General features: G+C 59.0%; 1 protein-coding gene and 1 long non-coding RNA gene across 2 annotated transcripts; both read right to left on the bottom strand.

Moving 5' to 3' along the window:
* Positions 1-5,433: 5,433 nt before the first annotated feature.
* LOC128899358 (uncharacterized) lies at positions 5,434-13,062 on the bottom strand. The gene is made up of 21 exons (XM_054177866.1): positions 12,970-13,062; positions 12,555-12,704; positions 11,939-12,361; positions 11,621-11,796; positions 11,395-11,532; positions 11,101-11,215; positions 10,770-10,907; positions 10,338-10,514; positions 9,885-10,040; positions 9,338-9,565; positions 9,045-9,147; positions 8,723-8,776; positions 8,385-8,467; positions 7,986-8,036; positions 7,550-7,629; positions 7,308-7,422; positions 7,098-7,184; positions 6,615-6,719; positions 6,123-6,306; positions 5,746-5,852; positions 5,434-5,607 (listed from the first exon to the last, which is right to left on the bottom strand). The coding sequence occupies exons 1-21, from the start codon at positions 13,060-13,062 to the stop codon at positions 5,434-5,436; spliced, it is 2,937 nt and encodes a 978-aa protein (XP_054033841.1).
* A 431-nt stretch (positions 13,063-13,493) lies between these two features.
* Positions 13,494-14,631, bottom strand: LOC128898208 (uncharacterized). The gene is made up of 4 exons (XR_008462743.1): positions 14,521-14,631; positions 14,311-14,397; positions 13,828-13,932; positions 13,494-13,530 (listed from the first exon to the last, which is right to left on the bottom strand). It is a non-coding gene; the product is annotated as an uncharacterized LOC128898208 (long non-coding RNA).
* Positions 14,632-15,989: the final 1,358 nt, after the last annotated feature.

Genomic DNA, 15,989 nt, shown 5'->3' with positions numbered 1-15,989 from the left:
AGTGTAGGGTGTCCCTGCCCATGGCACAGGGGTTGGAATTAGATGATCCTTGTGGTCCCTTCCAACCCTGACTGATACTACTACTACTATGATCTCCTTCCGGGAAAGCCTGGCTGGGCTGTGCCTCACTCAGCTCCTTTCCTTGCTCAGTGACTCAGTCAGGAGGACCAAAGTCTGCTGGACAGCCCTGCCTGACCCCCACTTTCCCTCACCAGGGACTCCCAACCCACAGGAGTGTTTCCTCAAGGCTTCCCCAGTCCTGTGGCCCCAGGGCCATGCAGGAGAAGAAAGCATGCAATGCTCTGGCAGAAACATGCAGGGTCCCCCTCCTCCTCCCGATTCCTCCCAAGCCCAGTGACTGGGTGCTTTGATTTGAGCACAGCGTGGGCTTGGGCAGCCCCTTGTCTCTTGCGGTCCCCCAGTTCCAGCTGAGCTTATGGCTGCTAGTGGCAGCAAAGTGGCAGCAGAGCGGGCAGCAGCCCTGTCCTACCTGCTCTTCCTGCGGCCAGCGAGCCCAATGCTGGGCACAGCTGATCCCTGAAGAGAAGCTTTCGGGAGCCTTTGGGCAGGTCAGGCAGCCTGTACGGAAGCAAAACTTCTCCTCCTGGCCAGAGCAGGCAGTGGCCAGGGATGACAACAAAAACCCCTGTCATGGGCCCAGGCAGGGCATGTACCCTGCGGATGGCTGCCCGCCTGACTGCCCAGCAGTGCCCAAGATCAGGGTTGACCCTCTCACTGCATGCCTCTCCAGCCAGCCCCTCCCTGCTGTGCTCTGGGGCAGAGAAAACGGTATTGAAATTATGAAAGCATGAGTCACTTTGCATGTTTGGTCTCTTGGGTATCTGCCAAACAGGCAGGGCTGTGGATGTTGCAGGGAGGAGGAGCTTTAGCTTCGGTTCTGGCTTGGAATTCTCCTTCTCTGTTCCACAGCCTCCGTCAGCAACGTTGCAGATGGTTTGTGGCAAAGACAAAGCCTTGGGCAGACGCTACCCAGGACTACTGGAAAGGGTAGTTGTCTTGCCTCGCTCTGGGCACCCCTGTAGCTGAGGTTTCTCCAGTTAGACTTCAGGAAAAGGAGATACCCCAGCTTGCAGACTGTCCTAGGGCGGGGGCTGCTGCTCTGTCTCTGGCCAAGCAGAGTCCTCGCTGGGTGCCAAGTGCTACCTCCTCCATGCCCTGTGCAGCTATATGCTCTGCCATTCCAAGGCTGGACCTCGGCGTCAGCCTTCTTTGTCAGAGGATAAGAATGTTTTGCGCTCCCACCTGAGCTGTCATCTGTCCTTGTGTTTCAAAAGACTGTTGAAGGCAAAGCAGCAGAGGTGAGGACCCTGTGTCCCCTCCTGGAACTGCACATTGCACCCCGTGACTCCCAGGGCTAGGCAGGAGCCAGGGGACGGGTAACATAGCTACAGTCTGCTGGTCAGGAATAGAGCCGCTCCACACCCACACGCAGGGGCATGCTGAGAGCTGAGCTCCCCTCACCAGACAGAGCGCAGAGCTCCCCGCTGCCCTCGCTCACCCTCCCCGACAAGCGCCATTTTGTGGCGAGGGAGCGAGCGCTGCGCGGCTGCTCAGCGCCCCGCGGTGGCGTTTGGCGCTGCCAGAGGCTACGGAAATCACTGCGGAGGGCTACGGAGATCAAATGCTTCCCCGAGATTATAATGCCAGAACGGGGACAAAAGGAGGTTTTAAGCAGCTCTTGGGGAATTCAAACGACATTCCATACAACAGGGCTACTCTGCCGCCTCAAAGCTGAACCGAAGCCGCCCGTTTCCACGCTGACTGGAAGTGAATCTTCAGTGCAAGTGGCTTTTTTGTTTGAAAAAAGCGGGGGAACTGAAAAATAGGGACACAGATGGAGAAGTTTGTTGTTGTTGATGATGATGATGATGATGCTTGGAGCCAGGGGTATTGAGATTTGCCGGAGAGGATGCTTAGCAATGTTCTTCACAAAAACTTGGGAGCAAGCACAGGATTCGCCCCCGCGCCTGCCGGAGCGGGGCATGATGTGCAGCCCTGCTCTTCAGGGTGGCTGCGAACACCTGCACCTTGGTGCCGTGCCCAAGCAGGCTCCGGTGCTGCAGGAGATCGTGGGCTTTGAAACGCTGGTCCTGCAGAGATGCAGAGCTGCGGGCTGGCCATAGAAAGAGACAGAGGTGCCCGAGGTGTTACGAAGGGGAACGGAGCAAAGACCAACCCAGGAAAGTTGCAAAAACATTTATTTAGAACAGTTAGAACAGTTAGAATAAACCAGGTTGGAAAAGACCTTCAAGATCATCATGTCCAACCTATCATCCAACACCACCCAATCAACTAAACCATGCAACCAAGCATCCTGTCAAGCCTCGCCCTGAACACCCCCAGCGTCGGCGACCCCACCACCTCCCCAGGCAGCCCATTCCAGTGGGCAATCACTCTCTCTGTGTAAAACTTCCTCCTAACCTCCAGCCTAAACCTCCCCTGGCGCAGCCTGAGACTGTGTCCTCTTGTTCTGATTTTCTAATTTACAATTAGATCTGCTCTGCTTGCAATATGATACAAGTTGTAGGTTCGGTGTTCGGTTGAGAGCTTCTTTTACAATTGATAACTATTATAAATTATTCTGGAGTAACAGCATTTGGGAAAGATGAGTCCAAAACTCGCAATACCCCAATCATAAAAGCACAATAACTTCCTGGGGACTAGGAAATACCTACTCGCAGAACCCGATTCGCTGAGGGTGCGAGATTTCTATTAAAGTCCCTTTTTTTGCGGAGAATTTCTTTCTTAACTGCTATAGCTGCTATTCCACGTAGAGAAGAGGGTCCAACGGGCAAGCCAGGCATCAGAGAGAGCGAGAAACAGCCAAAAAGAGCCCCCAGCTGCAGGCTGGGGTCAGAGTGGCTGGAGAGCTGCCAAAGAGAGAGGGACCTGGGGGTGCTGATTGACACCCGCCTAAACATGAGCCAGCAGCGTGCCCAGGTGGCCAAGAAGACCAATGGCATCCTGGCCTGTATTAGGAATAGTGTGGCCAGCAGGAGCAGGGAGGTCATTGTGCCCCTGTACTCTGCATTGGTTAGGCCACACCTTGAGTACTGTGTCCGGTTCTGGGCCCCTCAGTTTAAGAAGGACATCGAGACACTTGAAGGTGTCCAGAGAAGGGCAACAAGGCTGGGGAGAGGCCTTGAGCACAGCCCTATGAGGAGAGGCTGAGGGAGCTGGGATTGTTTAGCCTGGAGAAGAGAAGTCTCAGGGGTGACCTCATTGCTCTCTACAACTACCTGAAAGGTGGTTGTAGCCAGGAAGGGGTTGGTCTCTTCTCCCAGGCAACCAGCCCCAGAACAAGAAGACACAGTCTCAAGCTGCGCCAGGGAAAGTTTAGGCTGGAGGTGAGGAGAAAGTTCTTCACCGAGCGAGTCGTTCGCCACTGGAATGTGCTGCCCAGGGAGGTGGTGGAGTCACCGTCCCTGGAGGTGTTCAAGAAGAGATTGGACGTGGCACTTGGTGCCATGGTCTAGTCATGAGGTCTGTGGTGACAGGTTGGACTCGATGATCTTTGAGGTCTCTTCCAACCTTTGTGATACTGTGATACTGTGAACAGGGAGAGGGCATCAGGTGACTGGGCAAAGGGTACAAATACAGGGAACACCCTGGGCGGGGGTAGGTTTATGTGCCTCTCTCTCCAGACACACCTGAGTCAGCTGATTTGGTTGTTGGTCTGGGTTTTGGCTTACTATACATACTTTGTAGTTCTGATTCAAAGACTTTGTCTTCCTTTCTGTTATTTGTGAGTAGGGTGTTTCTCACACTATCATGGGGCACTGTGGCGCAAGGGGCACCGTGCCAGGGGGAGCAGGACAAGTGTGGCCTCCTGCCAGCACCTCCCTGCCCCACAGATGCCCTCTTGCAGAGGGGTGTCACCTTCTTGGCATGCAGCAGGACAAGGGAGTTGGCGTGGGGGGTTGTTTGTGCCTGGGCAAAGTTATAGGGGATGATGGTGTAGAAGTGGAAGGAGAGGCTGGGAGGGAGTCTTGTTCTGCTTGAGGAAGGCTCTGCAAAGGGACCTGGACAGGCTGGGTCAATGGGCCAAGGCCAGATGTACGATACTAAGCTAGGCCAAGGGCTGGGTCCTGCACTTGGATCACAACACCAGGCACGGGGAATGGTGGCTGGAAAGCTGCCCTACAGAGAAAGCACTGAGGGTGTTGGGTCAAAAGCACCTGAATATGAGGCAGCCCAGGTGGCCAAGACAACCAACAGCATCCTGGCCTGCATGGGCAACAGTGTGACAAGCAGAAGCAGGGAAGTCGTCATCCCCTGGGACTCATCACTGGTGTGGCAGTTCAGGCTGGGTGCTTCCTGGGCCGCCACCTAAGTTACACCTCCAGTGTCCCGGGTGTCCAGGCCAGTAGGTGGACAGAGGAAGCTGCATCTTTCTACCCCGCGATTCTGCACCCTACAACTCCATCTGCAAAGTCATCCTCTTGCTCTTCCTTCCCTCTCTGCTCCCTGCCGGGCAATGGGAGGGGAGCACCTCAGGCCTCTAGGCCTGCTTAGGCCTAATGCCAGTATAAGAAGCGGGGGGGCAGGCTCAGGCCTGGCCAGCCTGAGACTGGCCTAGCAGTGGGGGAGGAAGAAAGAGGCCTGGGGGTTTTGGGTGCACCCTCAGGTGGGGAGAAGGGAAGCCTGAGACTTTTGGGGTGTGGTGCAAGGGAATTCTGTGTGCTTTGGGATATCTCTACCACTATGCTTTGTAGTTTCTTTGTGGAATATCAATTCCTTTTCCGTTTAAACTTTCCATCACTGCCTGGAGTACATAGTTCAGTTTTGAGGCCCTCACCACAAGAATGACAGACTCACACAGAATCACAGAATCACCAGGGTTGGAAGAGACCTCAAAGATCACCAAGTCCAACCCGTCACCACAGACCTCATGAGTAAACCACGGCACCAAGTGCCACATCCAATCCCCTCTTGAACACCTCCAGGGATGGCAACTCCACCACCTCCCTGGGCAGCACATTCCAATGCCTAACAACTCTCTCTGGGAAGAACTGTCTCCTCTGGAGCAGGTGCAAAAATGGACCAATCAAGCTGATGAAGGGTCTGGAGAAAGTTCTTACGAGGAGTGGCTGAGGGAATGGGGGGTGTTCAGTCTGGAGGAAAGGAGGCTGAGGGTTCTCTACAACTCCCTGAAAAGAGGAGGTTGTAGTGAGGTGGGGGTTGGTCTCTTCTCCACAGTTAACAAGTGACAGGACAAGAGGAAATGGCCTCAAGTTGTGCCAAGGGAGGTTTGGATTGGATATTAGAAGACATCTCATCACCAGAACAGTTACCAAAGGCTGAAACTGGCTCCTCAGGGAGGTGGTTGAATTCCCATGCCCGGAGGTGTTTCAAAGATGCAACAATGAGGTGCTGAGGTTTAGCAGCAGACTTGGTAGAGTTAGACAATGGTTAGACTGCAGGATCTTCAAGGTCTCTTAACACAAATTTATTCAGTGGGGGGGGTGGGAAATTCTGCCAGAAAGCGGTTTTCAGGGCTTCCAACGTGGATCTGAAGGCTTCAGAAGTGTCCTCTTCCTTCTTCTCTTTCTTGTCGCCACCATCTTCATGGCAGGGCTCAGGGTCCTGAGGGAAACAGGAGCTCGCTGGGGGCCTTTGCCTAGCCCCTTGCTGAGGAGCAGCGAGAGCCCTGTTCAGCCCCACACCTCAGGTGTCCCTTCAGCCACACTGGCACCCTGGCCAGGAGCCGTGGGCACTGCTTACCGAGAAGAGTCTCCTGGCACGATTCTCCCTGAAGAACATCCAAGACTGCTTCTGTGAGCCCACCAGAGGCTGCAGCTGCCCACTGTAATCCATCCACTCCACCTTGCCTGGGAAGCAGCAAAAGTGGGGTGCTCAGAAAGGGAGTGCGGGGTGGGAGGTGCAGCCTGAGATGGTTGGACAGAAAAGTCACTGGCAAAGCAAGAGAGCACCCGGACAGGTCTGGGGAGCGGATAGCCAGGGAGGGCCCAGGACTGCTGTGGGCAGGGGCCAGGGGCAATGGCTGTTGAGGCTGCATCAGGCTTTCTCCCTCTCTCCAAGGAGAGTGAGCCCTGGCTGCAATGTCCTGGGGCAGCCCATCCCAACACAGCTTCTCTTACTTGTCTGCTGCAGGACGAAGATGTGCAGTTCATAGAGAGCTTCTGCAGCCTCGCAGGAGGTCTCCTTGTCCTTGCAGGTGCAGGAGAGGGTGAGCTGCCCCACCAGCTTCCCCAGCAGACCAAACTTCTGGATCTTGGGGCACTCGTGTCTGAGGATCTTCCTCTGAGCAAAACAGGGGCAGATCTGGGGGAAGAGAGAGAGGATGGGCAGAAGTGGAGCCTGGGCAGAAAGGAAGTCCCAGCTAGTCCCAGAGCAGCTGGGCAGCAGCCCAGAGCAGGTCAGGGCTGCCAGAGCCAGGCTTCTGCCTGGGCCTGGGGCAGTCCTGCTCTGCCCTGCCATGCCCTGGGAGAGAACATGAGCAGGACAGGGGCAGGGACAAGGCCCCAGCCCCCAAACATCTGCTGCCTGTGTGCCCAGCTTCCCTTGAGTGTCCTGGAGCTCAGAGGCACAGGGCTAGGGCACGGGGGATGCCCAGAGCAGGAACTCAGTACCTCCAGCCCTGAGGAGTTGTTGATGAAGTTGAGCAGCCTAGCAATCTGTGCCATGGCTCTCTTCTGCACCTCTGGCAGCTGGGAACAGGTGTAGGGCAGCAGCACCTGGGAAGAGAAAAGCTTCTGGGGTGCCAGGAAGGTGGCATGGCACATAACGGCATGACCAGACTTGCTGAGGGGCAGTGGCTGGCATGGTGCTTGTGTCCTTGCTCTTTGCAGCAACTGGCTCCAGCAGGCAGATCATCCCATCCTGCTCCTGCTGCTGCCTCTGTTGCCTTCCAGTTCCCTTCAAAATATGTCTCTCTGCCCCCACCAAAGGGACCCCAAGACTTACGGGGTGACTCCCTCCCTCGCTTGAGGGCTCTGGGATATGGCCTGTGGCCCCCTGCCCCCAGCCGTGTACCAAGTGCTACTGGGAGGGGGAGACCCACACCATTCAAGCCAGTGGTCACTCCCTGTGGGGCCCCTGTCCCAAGGCCTGACCTTCAAGATGTTCTGCAGCTCCACGCCGCCAAGGGTGCCAGCGCTGCAGACCAGTGCCTGCAACATGCTGTCCATCGCAGACAGGGTCTGCAAGGGGTAAAAAGTCTTGAGGACAGCCCTGGAAGGCTGGGGGGGTCAGCCGTGGCTCCGTGGTGTCCAGAAAGGGGCCTTGGGGCAGAGGAGGTCCCCATGTTTCCCCCCATGGCACACCTTGGAGTAGAGGAAAGCCGCAGAGCCCCGGCTGTGCTGTGGAGGCAGGCTGAAGACGCTCTTGAAGCAGGCCTGCAGGATGCTGTACTTGTCTTGCTGAAGCAGCCTGGCTCTACTGCAGGGACAGAGAGATGCTCTTCAGACTCAGCAAGGAGGGGCCAGACCCTGGGTGTGAACCCTAGGGGTGCTGTGAGGGCCACCTGGAACTGGGGGGAGGACAAGCTGGGGCCTGTGGCACGTACCTCATGGTGGCCATGGCCAGCATGGCTTGCTGCCGCACCGCGGTGTCCAGGCAGTCAATGGGCTCCTCCTGCAGCAGCCACTAGGAAGCACAGCAAGATGAGACAGGGTGGAGCAGGGCAGGTTCTTTCAAGCCAGCAAGCTCTTGCAGGGCTGGCAGAGGCCACGTTATCCCCACCCAGCACTCAGGGGTGCCAAGCCCCATGGCAGGAAGGGTGATACCCACCACAGAGCCTCCGGCTGGCCAAGGGACCTGCAGACATTGTTGGGTCCAAGCTCAGTCTCCAGCAGGGCCAGGACAGGGATGGAGCACCTGTTAGGAGTGAACTGCTTCTGTTGTTTGTCCCACCACATCAGCACCTCGAATAGCATCAGCTCCACAGTGAATGACACTTGGAAAAGCAGTGCCAGGAAAAGCTGGGGGAAAATTGCCTTCACCTCCTGCTGGCAGGCGGGCTGCAGGACGATCTTGCCTACGATCTTGATGGCCTGCAGAAAACACCCAGACAAGAGGATATTGCTGCAGCCCGGGGGAGGTCAGGGCCTGGGCTGGGCAGGGGAGGGCAGTAGGGGGCCTGGACAGCTGAGAGAGCCCAGGAAGGTCAGCAAGGCCTCACGCAGCAACTCACTGCTTACCGAGAAGAGTCTCCTGGCACGTTTCTCCTTGAAAGCAGCTTTTGGGCTTCCGAACTGGATCTGAAGGCATCACCCTCCTCTTCCTGCTTCTGTTTCTTGTCATCTCCATCATGTGACTGCTTAGCAAAGCCCTTGCTAGGCACCACCTTTTGCATTCTCCATGCCCTCTGCAGCACATTCTAACTAGGATGTCCGTGTCACCCTTCTTTGTCCAAGGATAAGGATGGTCTGAGTCAGCAGGGAGGAGACCAGGGGGCTGTCATCTGTCCTCGCATCTTCAAGGACTGTGGGAGCATAGCATCAGAGTTGAGGTGACAACCCTGTGTCCCCACCAGGAACTGCACGTTGCAGCCCAGGATTCCCTGGGCCAAGAGGGAGCCAGGGGACAGGTGGCTGGGCTGGAGGCTTCTGGTCAAGAATAGCCCCCTCCAGAAACACAGGCTCCCCGCAGAGGCCAGATGGGAGCTGACCCTCCCTTAGCCCGGCTAGGGCGGATCTCTGTGCCAGGGCGCTTCCTCATCCCCACCGCCCTCACTCACCCTCTCTGACATGCTCCATGTCCTCCCGTTCATCCATCAGTCTTCCGATGAGGCCTGAGGGGACAAAACATGTCAGGGACCCCCCTGCCTGTCAGGGACCCCGTAGTCCACTGGGGACCCCACCAGCCAGCCCATAGAGCCACACAGCTCCCTGGGGAGGGCTGACCCCCGAGGGCAGCACCGGGGAGGGATGGATGAGATTGCTGCCAGCCCCAACTGTGCAGGCAGGGCTGGGAGGGGGTGAAGGGGTGCCCCAGAGGGTCTGTGGCAGAACACAGGGATGCTGGGAGAGGGGGGAGGGACCCTGGGGATTGTGGCTCACCAATGAACCTCACAGCCTCCAGCCGCAGGGCCTCCTGAGGGTTCCGCAGGTAGCTCTGGCTCTGGTGCAGGTAGTCCTTGGCCCTGCTCCTGTTCTTGGACAGCTGCAGACAGGAGTAGGGTGCAGGGTTTGCACAGAGCTGCCCCGACAGTCAGGTCAGTTTCCCCAGCCCAGCTGCCTGCCAGGTGGCACTGGGGTTGAGAAGGAGCAGAGGACTCCTCAGGAATGCGGATGCCGTGCCGGTGGCAGGGCTTGCCCAGGGAAGATCCCAGGGTCTTTGGGACTGTGCTTACCAAGCGCTCGCGGATGCTCCATGCCTGCTGAGTCCCAGCCAGCTGTGCCAGCCTCCTCCAGTTCAGGAAGTGGCCAGCGCTGCGGAGAGCTTCCTGGGAGGCCTGGAGAGCAGCAGAGATGCCACCACCATTAGTAGGGGCACAGGACCCGGTGCCCCCTCTCTTGGCAGGGCTCAGAGCCGCCTGTCCTGGGCCATCTGGGGAAGATGCACCGGTTGGGGACTGATGCTGCCACCAAGTTCAGCACCCCAGAGGAAGAAAAGGGCAGCAACTCTCTCTGACTGGAAGCCAGTTAGGGCTTTAACATTTTGGCCCTGGTGGCCCCAGGCTCCCTTAGATCCACAGCTCAGTTCCTGGGGCTTCAAGGACCCATGCCAGGGGCTGTGTGAAGGGAGGCAGAAGGAGGACAAATGAAGCAGGGGGCAAGGAGAGGGGACTCTGCCCGGTGCTACAGATGCAGCAAGCTAGACCTCACGGTGACACGCGTTTGAAGGGTCCAGTGTCAGGACTGCCCTGGCTGAAGGAGCAGCTGGGTTGGGAATCCCACCTGGGCCACACTCTTGCTCTCGTCGTGCAGGTGGAAGAGCAGTGGCAGCAGGCTGTTGCACACCACCTTCTTCATCTTTTCCTTCCCTTGGCGCGCCACGAGCCTCATCGCATCTCGGAAGAGACGGATGGAGAGCTCCCGCACAGTGTCCGACTCCTGGGGGAGGAGGGGAGGAGGATCTCAGGCCCAGTCTGATGGGGAGGAAGGGGCTGGCACAGAGATGGACATCCCCAAAGCAGCCACAGGCAGCCCTGCTGCAAAAGGGAGGGAGGTGCTGCTGGCCTGCCACCAGCGTCCCTGACGCCAAAGTGGGCTGAGTCCATGTGGGGCGTTTGGGATGCAGCTGAGGGCAGCACTAGGGTGTGGGGGCTGTGGGGCAGAGCACAGGAGCTGTGGTGGGAGACACGAATGGAAGTGCCCGGTGAGGGGGCACAGGGCTCTCCTCAGACTTACGTTGCCAAAGAGGGGCCAGAGCTTGTCAGCCAGCTCCAGGGCGGCGAGGTTGAGCCTCCTCCCCTCAAGCAGCCGCAGCATGGCGGCGAGCACGGGCAGGGCTGCGGCGCTGCTGGCGCCGTCGTCATCCCGCAGCCGCTCCAGGACGAGTGGCAGCAGGACGAGGGTTTTCCTTGCCTGTGTGAGACATGCCACCTCCTTCAGTGAAGCAGCGACCCGTGGCAGGGGCACAAACCCTCTGCACGTAGTGCTTGGCAGACAGCGCGGGTTATGGAGGGCAAGGCCCCGCCAGACCTGGCTCACCAGGGCGGCCAATGCAGGAGCAGGGCACGGAGGAGGAGGAGGAGGAGGAGCAGCAAGGCCCGCTCCTTGCTAGCCCTGTGGCTGCCACCGCTCGGCTCGGGGCTGCTGTCCCGCCTGACCCCTACTCACTGTGTCGGGCCTCTGGGTGAGCCTGAGGATGGCTCTGAGCACCAGGCTGGGCATCCCCAGGCACTGGCTCTGCAGATACATGGCCAGGATTTTCAGGGCACGTTGCAGCTCCTCCTCACAGTCAGAGCACTCCACTGTCTGAAACACACAGAGTGGCAGCTGTGGCAAGGTGCCCTGCTGGCTCCAAGCGTCAGCTCAGGCCAAGGACACCAAGGGCAAGACCAAGTCCAGATGGAGACTGCAGGAACTGCACAGAGCCCCCATGCCCCACAGCACTGGGTCTGGGAGAGCTGTGTCAGATGCAGCTTGCAACCAATGCCACCAGGCTCACCTCAATGAAGAAGACCATGGCAATCATCTCACAGCTCGGGTCCTTCCCGCTGAGGATCTCTGCCAGCTGGCAGAAGAAGGTGGAGCGCAGGAGCGTTGGCATCTCCATCATCTCCCTGGCAGAGGAAAGGAGGAGATTGGGCAGGTAGATCTCTTTGGGATGTGCACCAGTCTGGACATCTCCAGCCTGCAGCACCACTCTGAGCAATGGGCATTGCCCTGCCATCAGCCTCAAGGCAGGGGATGGCAGCGTGGGCTGCCCGGTCCCCCAGGAGCGGGGAGAAGAGGCTCTGACCTGGCCACGATGCGCACTCCCATGAGGTGGGTCTTGGCTCTGAGCAGGGCGTCCCAGCCCCCCTGTTCCTGGATGGCCAGCACCTGGCTCTCCAAGCCCATGCTGCAGAGCAGCACTCTCATGGACTGCACGGCAGACCTGCACAAGGAGAAACGCTTAGCTCCCACCTGGCCCCCTGGACTGGCTGTGAGTGGCTGTCAGGGCTGAGAGGACAGGGATGGAGCACCTGATAGGAGTGCACTGCTCCTGTTGGTTGTCCCACCACATCAGCACCTCCGCAGGCATCAGCTCAGTGGTGAATGACACTTGGAAAAGCAGTGCCAGGAAAAGCTGGGGGAAAATTGCCTTCACCTCCTGCTGGCAGGTGGGCTGCAGGACAATCTTGCCTACGATCTTGATGGCCTGCAGAAAACACCCAGACAAGAGGATATTGCTGCAGCCCGGGGGAGGTCAGGGCCTGGGGTGGGCAGGGGAGGGCAGTTAGGGGGCCTGGACAGCTGAGAGCAGCCCTGGAAGGTCAGCAAGGCCTCACGCAGCAACTCACAGCCATGCAGAAGAGGCGTGGGTCGGTCTCGATGCAGGTCTTGCGCTGCGACCTGTCCATCATCACTCTGACCAGCTCCTGCAGCACCTTCTCCCTGGTCTGGGGCTTGGAGAGCACCACGTTCCACATAGTGCTGGCAGCCCTGAAGGGACACAGGGCTCTGTCAGCAGGGACACCGTGAAGGGTGGCCAGGCCGAAGTCCCTCAGGATGGTCTCGGGGCCCCACTGCCAGTGGGAGAGAAGCCCCAAAGGCTGCTGAGGCCCATACCTGCTGCTCCTTTGTGAGAAGTGCAAGAGAGTGGCCACCACCGCTCTGGGGTCTTGGTCCATCAGCGCCAGCAGGGCTCTGTCCAGGCTCTTGAGGGCTACCAGTGCCTTGATGGAAGGCAGCTTTCTGTAGATGGCACTCACAATCTTCCTCACCTGGAGGGGAGACAGGGGTGGGAGTGGAGACGCCAGCAGGGTGAGCATGGCTGTTCCCACAGCTCCCACTGGGAGCTGCTTCTGTTGCCATTGCAGTATGCAGGCTCGAGCCGGTGTCAGTGCCGGCCAGGAGCAGAGCAGGGCAAGGAGTGGTCCCCTGGGGAAGCAGCCATGCCACCCATGGGCTACTCACCGTTCCTGGCAGGAAGGAAGAGTCCACCACAAGGCTGCTGACCATGTGGGCAGCCACGCTGACATTGTAGCCGCTTGTGGGCTCCATGGCCGCGATGGCCATGAGGATGATCTCTGCCCGGCTGGAGGGCTGGAGGCATTCTGTGAACATCTGTGGGGTGAAGGAGAGAAGAATTGTCACCTACAGCCTGTCTCTCAGAGTATCTCAGCTGTGCAGCGAGAGGGAGATGCAGAGTCTTGCTGTGCTGGGGAGGAGACCGATGGCAGGGCTCAGGGTCCTGAGGGAAACAGGAGCTCGCTGGGGGCCTTTGCCTAGCCCCTTGCTGAGGAGCAGCGAGAGCCCTGTTCAGCCCCACACCTCAGGTGTCCCTTCAGCCACACTGACACCCTGGCCAGGAGCCGGGGGCACTGCTTACCGAGAAGAGTCTCCTGGCACGATACTCCCTGAAGAACATCCAAGACTGCTTCTGTGAGCCCACCAGAGGCTGCAGCTGCCCACTGTAATCCATCCACTCCACCTTGCCTGGGAAGCAGCAAAAGTGGGGTGCTCAGAAAGGGAGTGCGGGGTGGGAGGTGCAGCCTGAGATGGTTGGACAGAAAAGTCACTGGCAAAGCAAGAGAGCACCCGGACAGGTCTGGGGAGCAGATAGCCAGGGAGGGCCCAGGACTGCTGTGGGCAGGGGCCAGGGGCAATGGCTGTTGAGGCTGCATCAGGCTTTCTCCCTCTCTCCAAGGAGAGTGAGCCCTGGCTGCAATGTCCTGGGGCAGCCCATCCCAACACAGCTTCTCTTACTTGTCTGCTGCAGGACGAAGATGTGCAGTTCACAGAGAGCTTCTGCAGCCTCGCAGGAGGTCTCCTTGTCCTTGCAGGTGCAGGAGAGGGTGAGCTGCCCCACCAGCTTCCCCAGCAGACCAAACTTCTGGATCTTGGGGCACTCGTGTCTGAGGATCTTCCTCTGAGCAAAACAGGGGCAGATCTGGGGGAAGAGAGAGAGGATGGGCAGAAGTGGAGCCTGGGCAGAAAGGAAGTCCCAGCTAGTCCCAGAGCAGCCCAGAGCAGGTCAGGGCTGCCAGAGCCAGGCTTCTGCCTGTGCCTGGGGCAGTCCTGCTCTGCCCTGCCATGCCCTGGGAAAGAGCATGAGCAGGACAGGGACAGGGGAAAGACCCCAGCCCCCAAACAGCTGCTGCCTGTGTGCCCAGCTTCCCTTGAGTGTCCTGGAGCTCAGAGGCACAGGGCTAGGGCACGGGGGATGCCCAGAGCAGGAACTCAGTACCTCCAGCCCTGAGGAGTTGTTGATGAAGTTGAGCAGCCTAGCGATCTGTGCCATGGCTCTCTTCTGCACCTCTGGCAGCTGGGAACAGGTGTAGGGCAGCAGCACCTGGGAAGAGAAAAGCTTCTGGGGTGCCAGGAAGGTGGCATGGCACATAACGGCATGACCAGACTTGCTGAGGGGCAGTGGCTGGCATGGTGCTCGTGTCCTTGCTCTTTGCAGCAACTGGCTCCAGCAGGCAGATCATCCCATCCTGCTCCTGCTGCTGCCTCTGTTGCTTTCCAGTTCCCTTCAAAATATGTCTCTCTGCCCCCACCAAAGGGACCCCAAGACTTACGGGGTGACTCCCTCCCTCGCTTGAGGGCTCTGGGATATGGCCTGTGGCCCCCTGCCCCCAGCCGTGTACCAAGTGCTACTGGGAGGGGGAGACCCACACCATTCAAGCCAGTGGTCACTCCCTGTGGGGCCCCTGTCCCAAGGCCTGACCTTCAAGATGTTCTGCAGCTCCACGCCGCCAAGGGTGCCAGCGCTGCAGACCAGTGCCTGCAACATGCTGTCCATCGCAGACAGGGTCTGCAAGGGGTAAAAAGTCTTGAGGACAGCCCTGGAAGGCTGGGGGGGTCAGCCGTGGCTCCGTGGTGTCCAGAAAGGGGCCTTGGGGCAGAGGAGGTCCCCATGTTTCCCCCCATGGCACACCTTGGAGTAGAGGAAAGCCGCAGAGCCCCGGCTGTGCTGTGGAGGCAGGCTGAAGACGCTCTTGAAGCAGGCCTGCAGGATGCTGTACTTGTCTTGCTGAAGCAGCCTGGCTCTACTGCAGGGACAGAGAGATGCTCTTCAGACTCAGCAAGGAGGGGCCAGACCCTGGGTGTGAACCCTAGGGGTGCTGTGAGGGCCACCTGGAACTGGGGGGAGGACAGGCTGGGGCCTGTGGCACGTACCTCATGGTGGCCATGGCCAGCATGGCTTGCTGCCGCACCGCGGTGTCCAGGCAGTCAATGGGCTCCTCCTGCAGCAGCCACTAGGAAGCACAGCAAGATGAGACAGGGTGGAGCAGGGCAGGTTCTTTCAAGCCAGCAAGCTCTGGCAGGGCTGGCAGAGGCCACGTTACCCCCACCCAGCACTCAGGGGTGCCAAGCCCCATGGCAGGAAGGGTGATACCAACCACAGAGCCACCGGCTGGCCAAGGGGCCTGCGGACATTGCGGGGTCCAAGCTCAGTCTGCAGCTGGGCCACCTAGGTGGCATTGGAGCACCTCCAAGGATGAAGACCTGGAGCAGCTCTCTTCCACACACTGCTGTCCAGCTGAGCCCTCTCCTAGCCCGAGGCCTCTGCCCCTGCTTTAGCCTGACTGGCCCCTTACCTGAATGGTCATGATCACCTCCTCCTGGAAGAAGTGCAACACTCCTTGCAGTGTGGGGTCCACACAGAAGGTGCGGAGAGAGTCCAGAAAGATCAGCTTCTGGTCCAGATGCTGCCAGCCAGCGAGGGACAGGAAGACAGGCAGTGTCAGTAGGGAGAGACAGCCAGTGGGGGTGCTCAGCACAGCCCTGGCACCTTTGAGCTCAGGACAGGGGCAGAAAGACTGGCCAGGAGACATGGGCACAGCCTTGCAGAAGTGGCCACAATACCTCTGGTCTACACCTGATGAAGCCTAGGATGGCTTTCAGGGTGCTCTCATCCTCCCTTGGCATAGCCCAAGTGGAGCAGGATGGATCTGGCCAGGAGAGAAGAGGCAGGGGTGGGGGCCAGGTGAGGACCAGAGCCAAGCCCTCTGACTAGCTCCTGGGGGTGTTCCTCAGCCCTTGCTGATGGCCGGGGCACCGGCGTCCCCTGTGCACCCCAGGGACAAGGGTGGCACGGGAAGGGGATCCTGGTGTGCCCGGCCATGAGGACAGGCTGGGCAGCCCCTGCCTGCAGCGCCCACACACTCACCTGCCTGCAGAGGCTGCAACTCACACACCTCGCTGGGCTGTGTTGCAGAGGTGGGAGTTAGGATGGCTTCATCCTTCTCCACCCAGGCCTGCCGGGGAGTGCCGGGGGGTCTCTCTGCCATCCTGCGAGAGAGACGGAGGGAGAGGAAGGCAGGGAGAGAAGGAGGGAGGGAGCAAAGGGGTGAAAGGGACCCTGCACTAGGCAGGGCGCCCGCTGCCAGGGGCAGCGGGCAG

The sequence above is a fragment of the Dryobates pubescens genome, chromosome 1, assembly GCF_014839835.1.
Source record: "Dryobates pubescens isolate bDryPub1 chromosome 1, bDryPub1.pri, whole genome shotgun sequence".
NCBI lineage: Eukaryota > Metazoa > Chordata > Aves > Piciformes > Picidae > Dryobates > Dryobates pubescens.
The sequence above is the reverse complement of the archived record's forward strand: the minus strand, read 5'-3'. Positions and strand labels throughout refer to the sequence as shown.

Coding starts and splice junctions, on each gene's coding strand:
- LOC128899358 (XM_054177866.1), bottom strand. CDS start 13,062: ATGGATTACAGTGGGCAGCTGCAGCCTCTGGTGGGCTCACAGAAGCAG. Junction 9,566..9,884: donor AGAGCAAGAGTGTGGCCCAG/GTGGGATTCCCA, acceptor ACTTGGTGGCAG/CATCAGTCCCCAACCGGTGC. Junction 8,468..8,722: donor CATGGAGCATGTCAGAGAGG/GTGAGTGAGGGC, acceptor ATGCTCCCACAG/TCCTTGAAGATGCGAGGACA.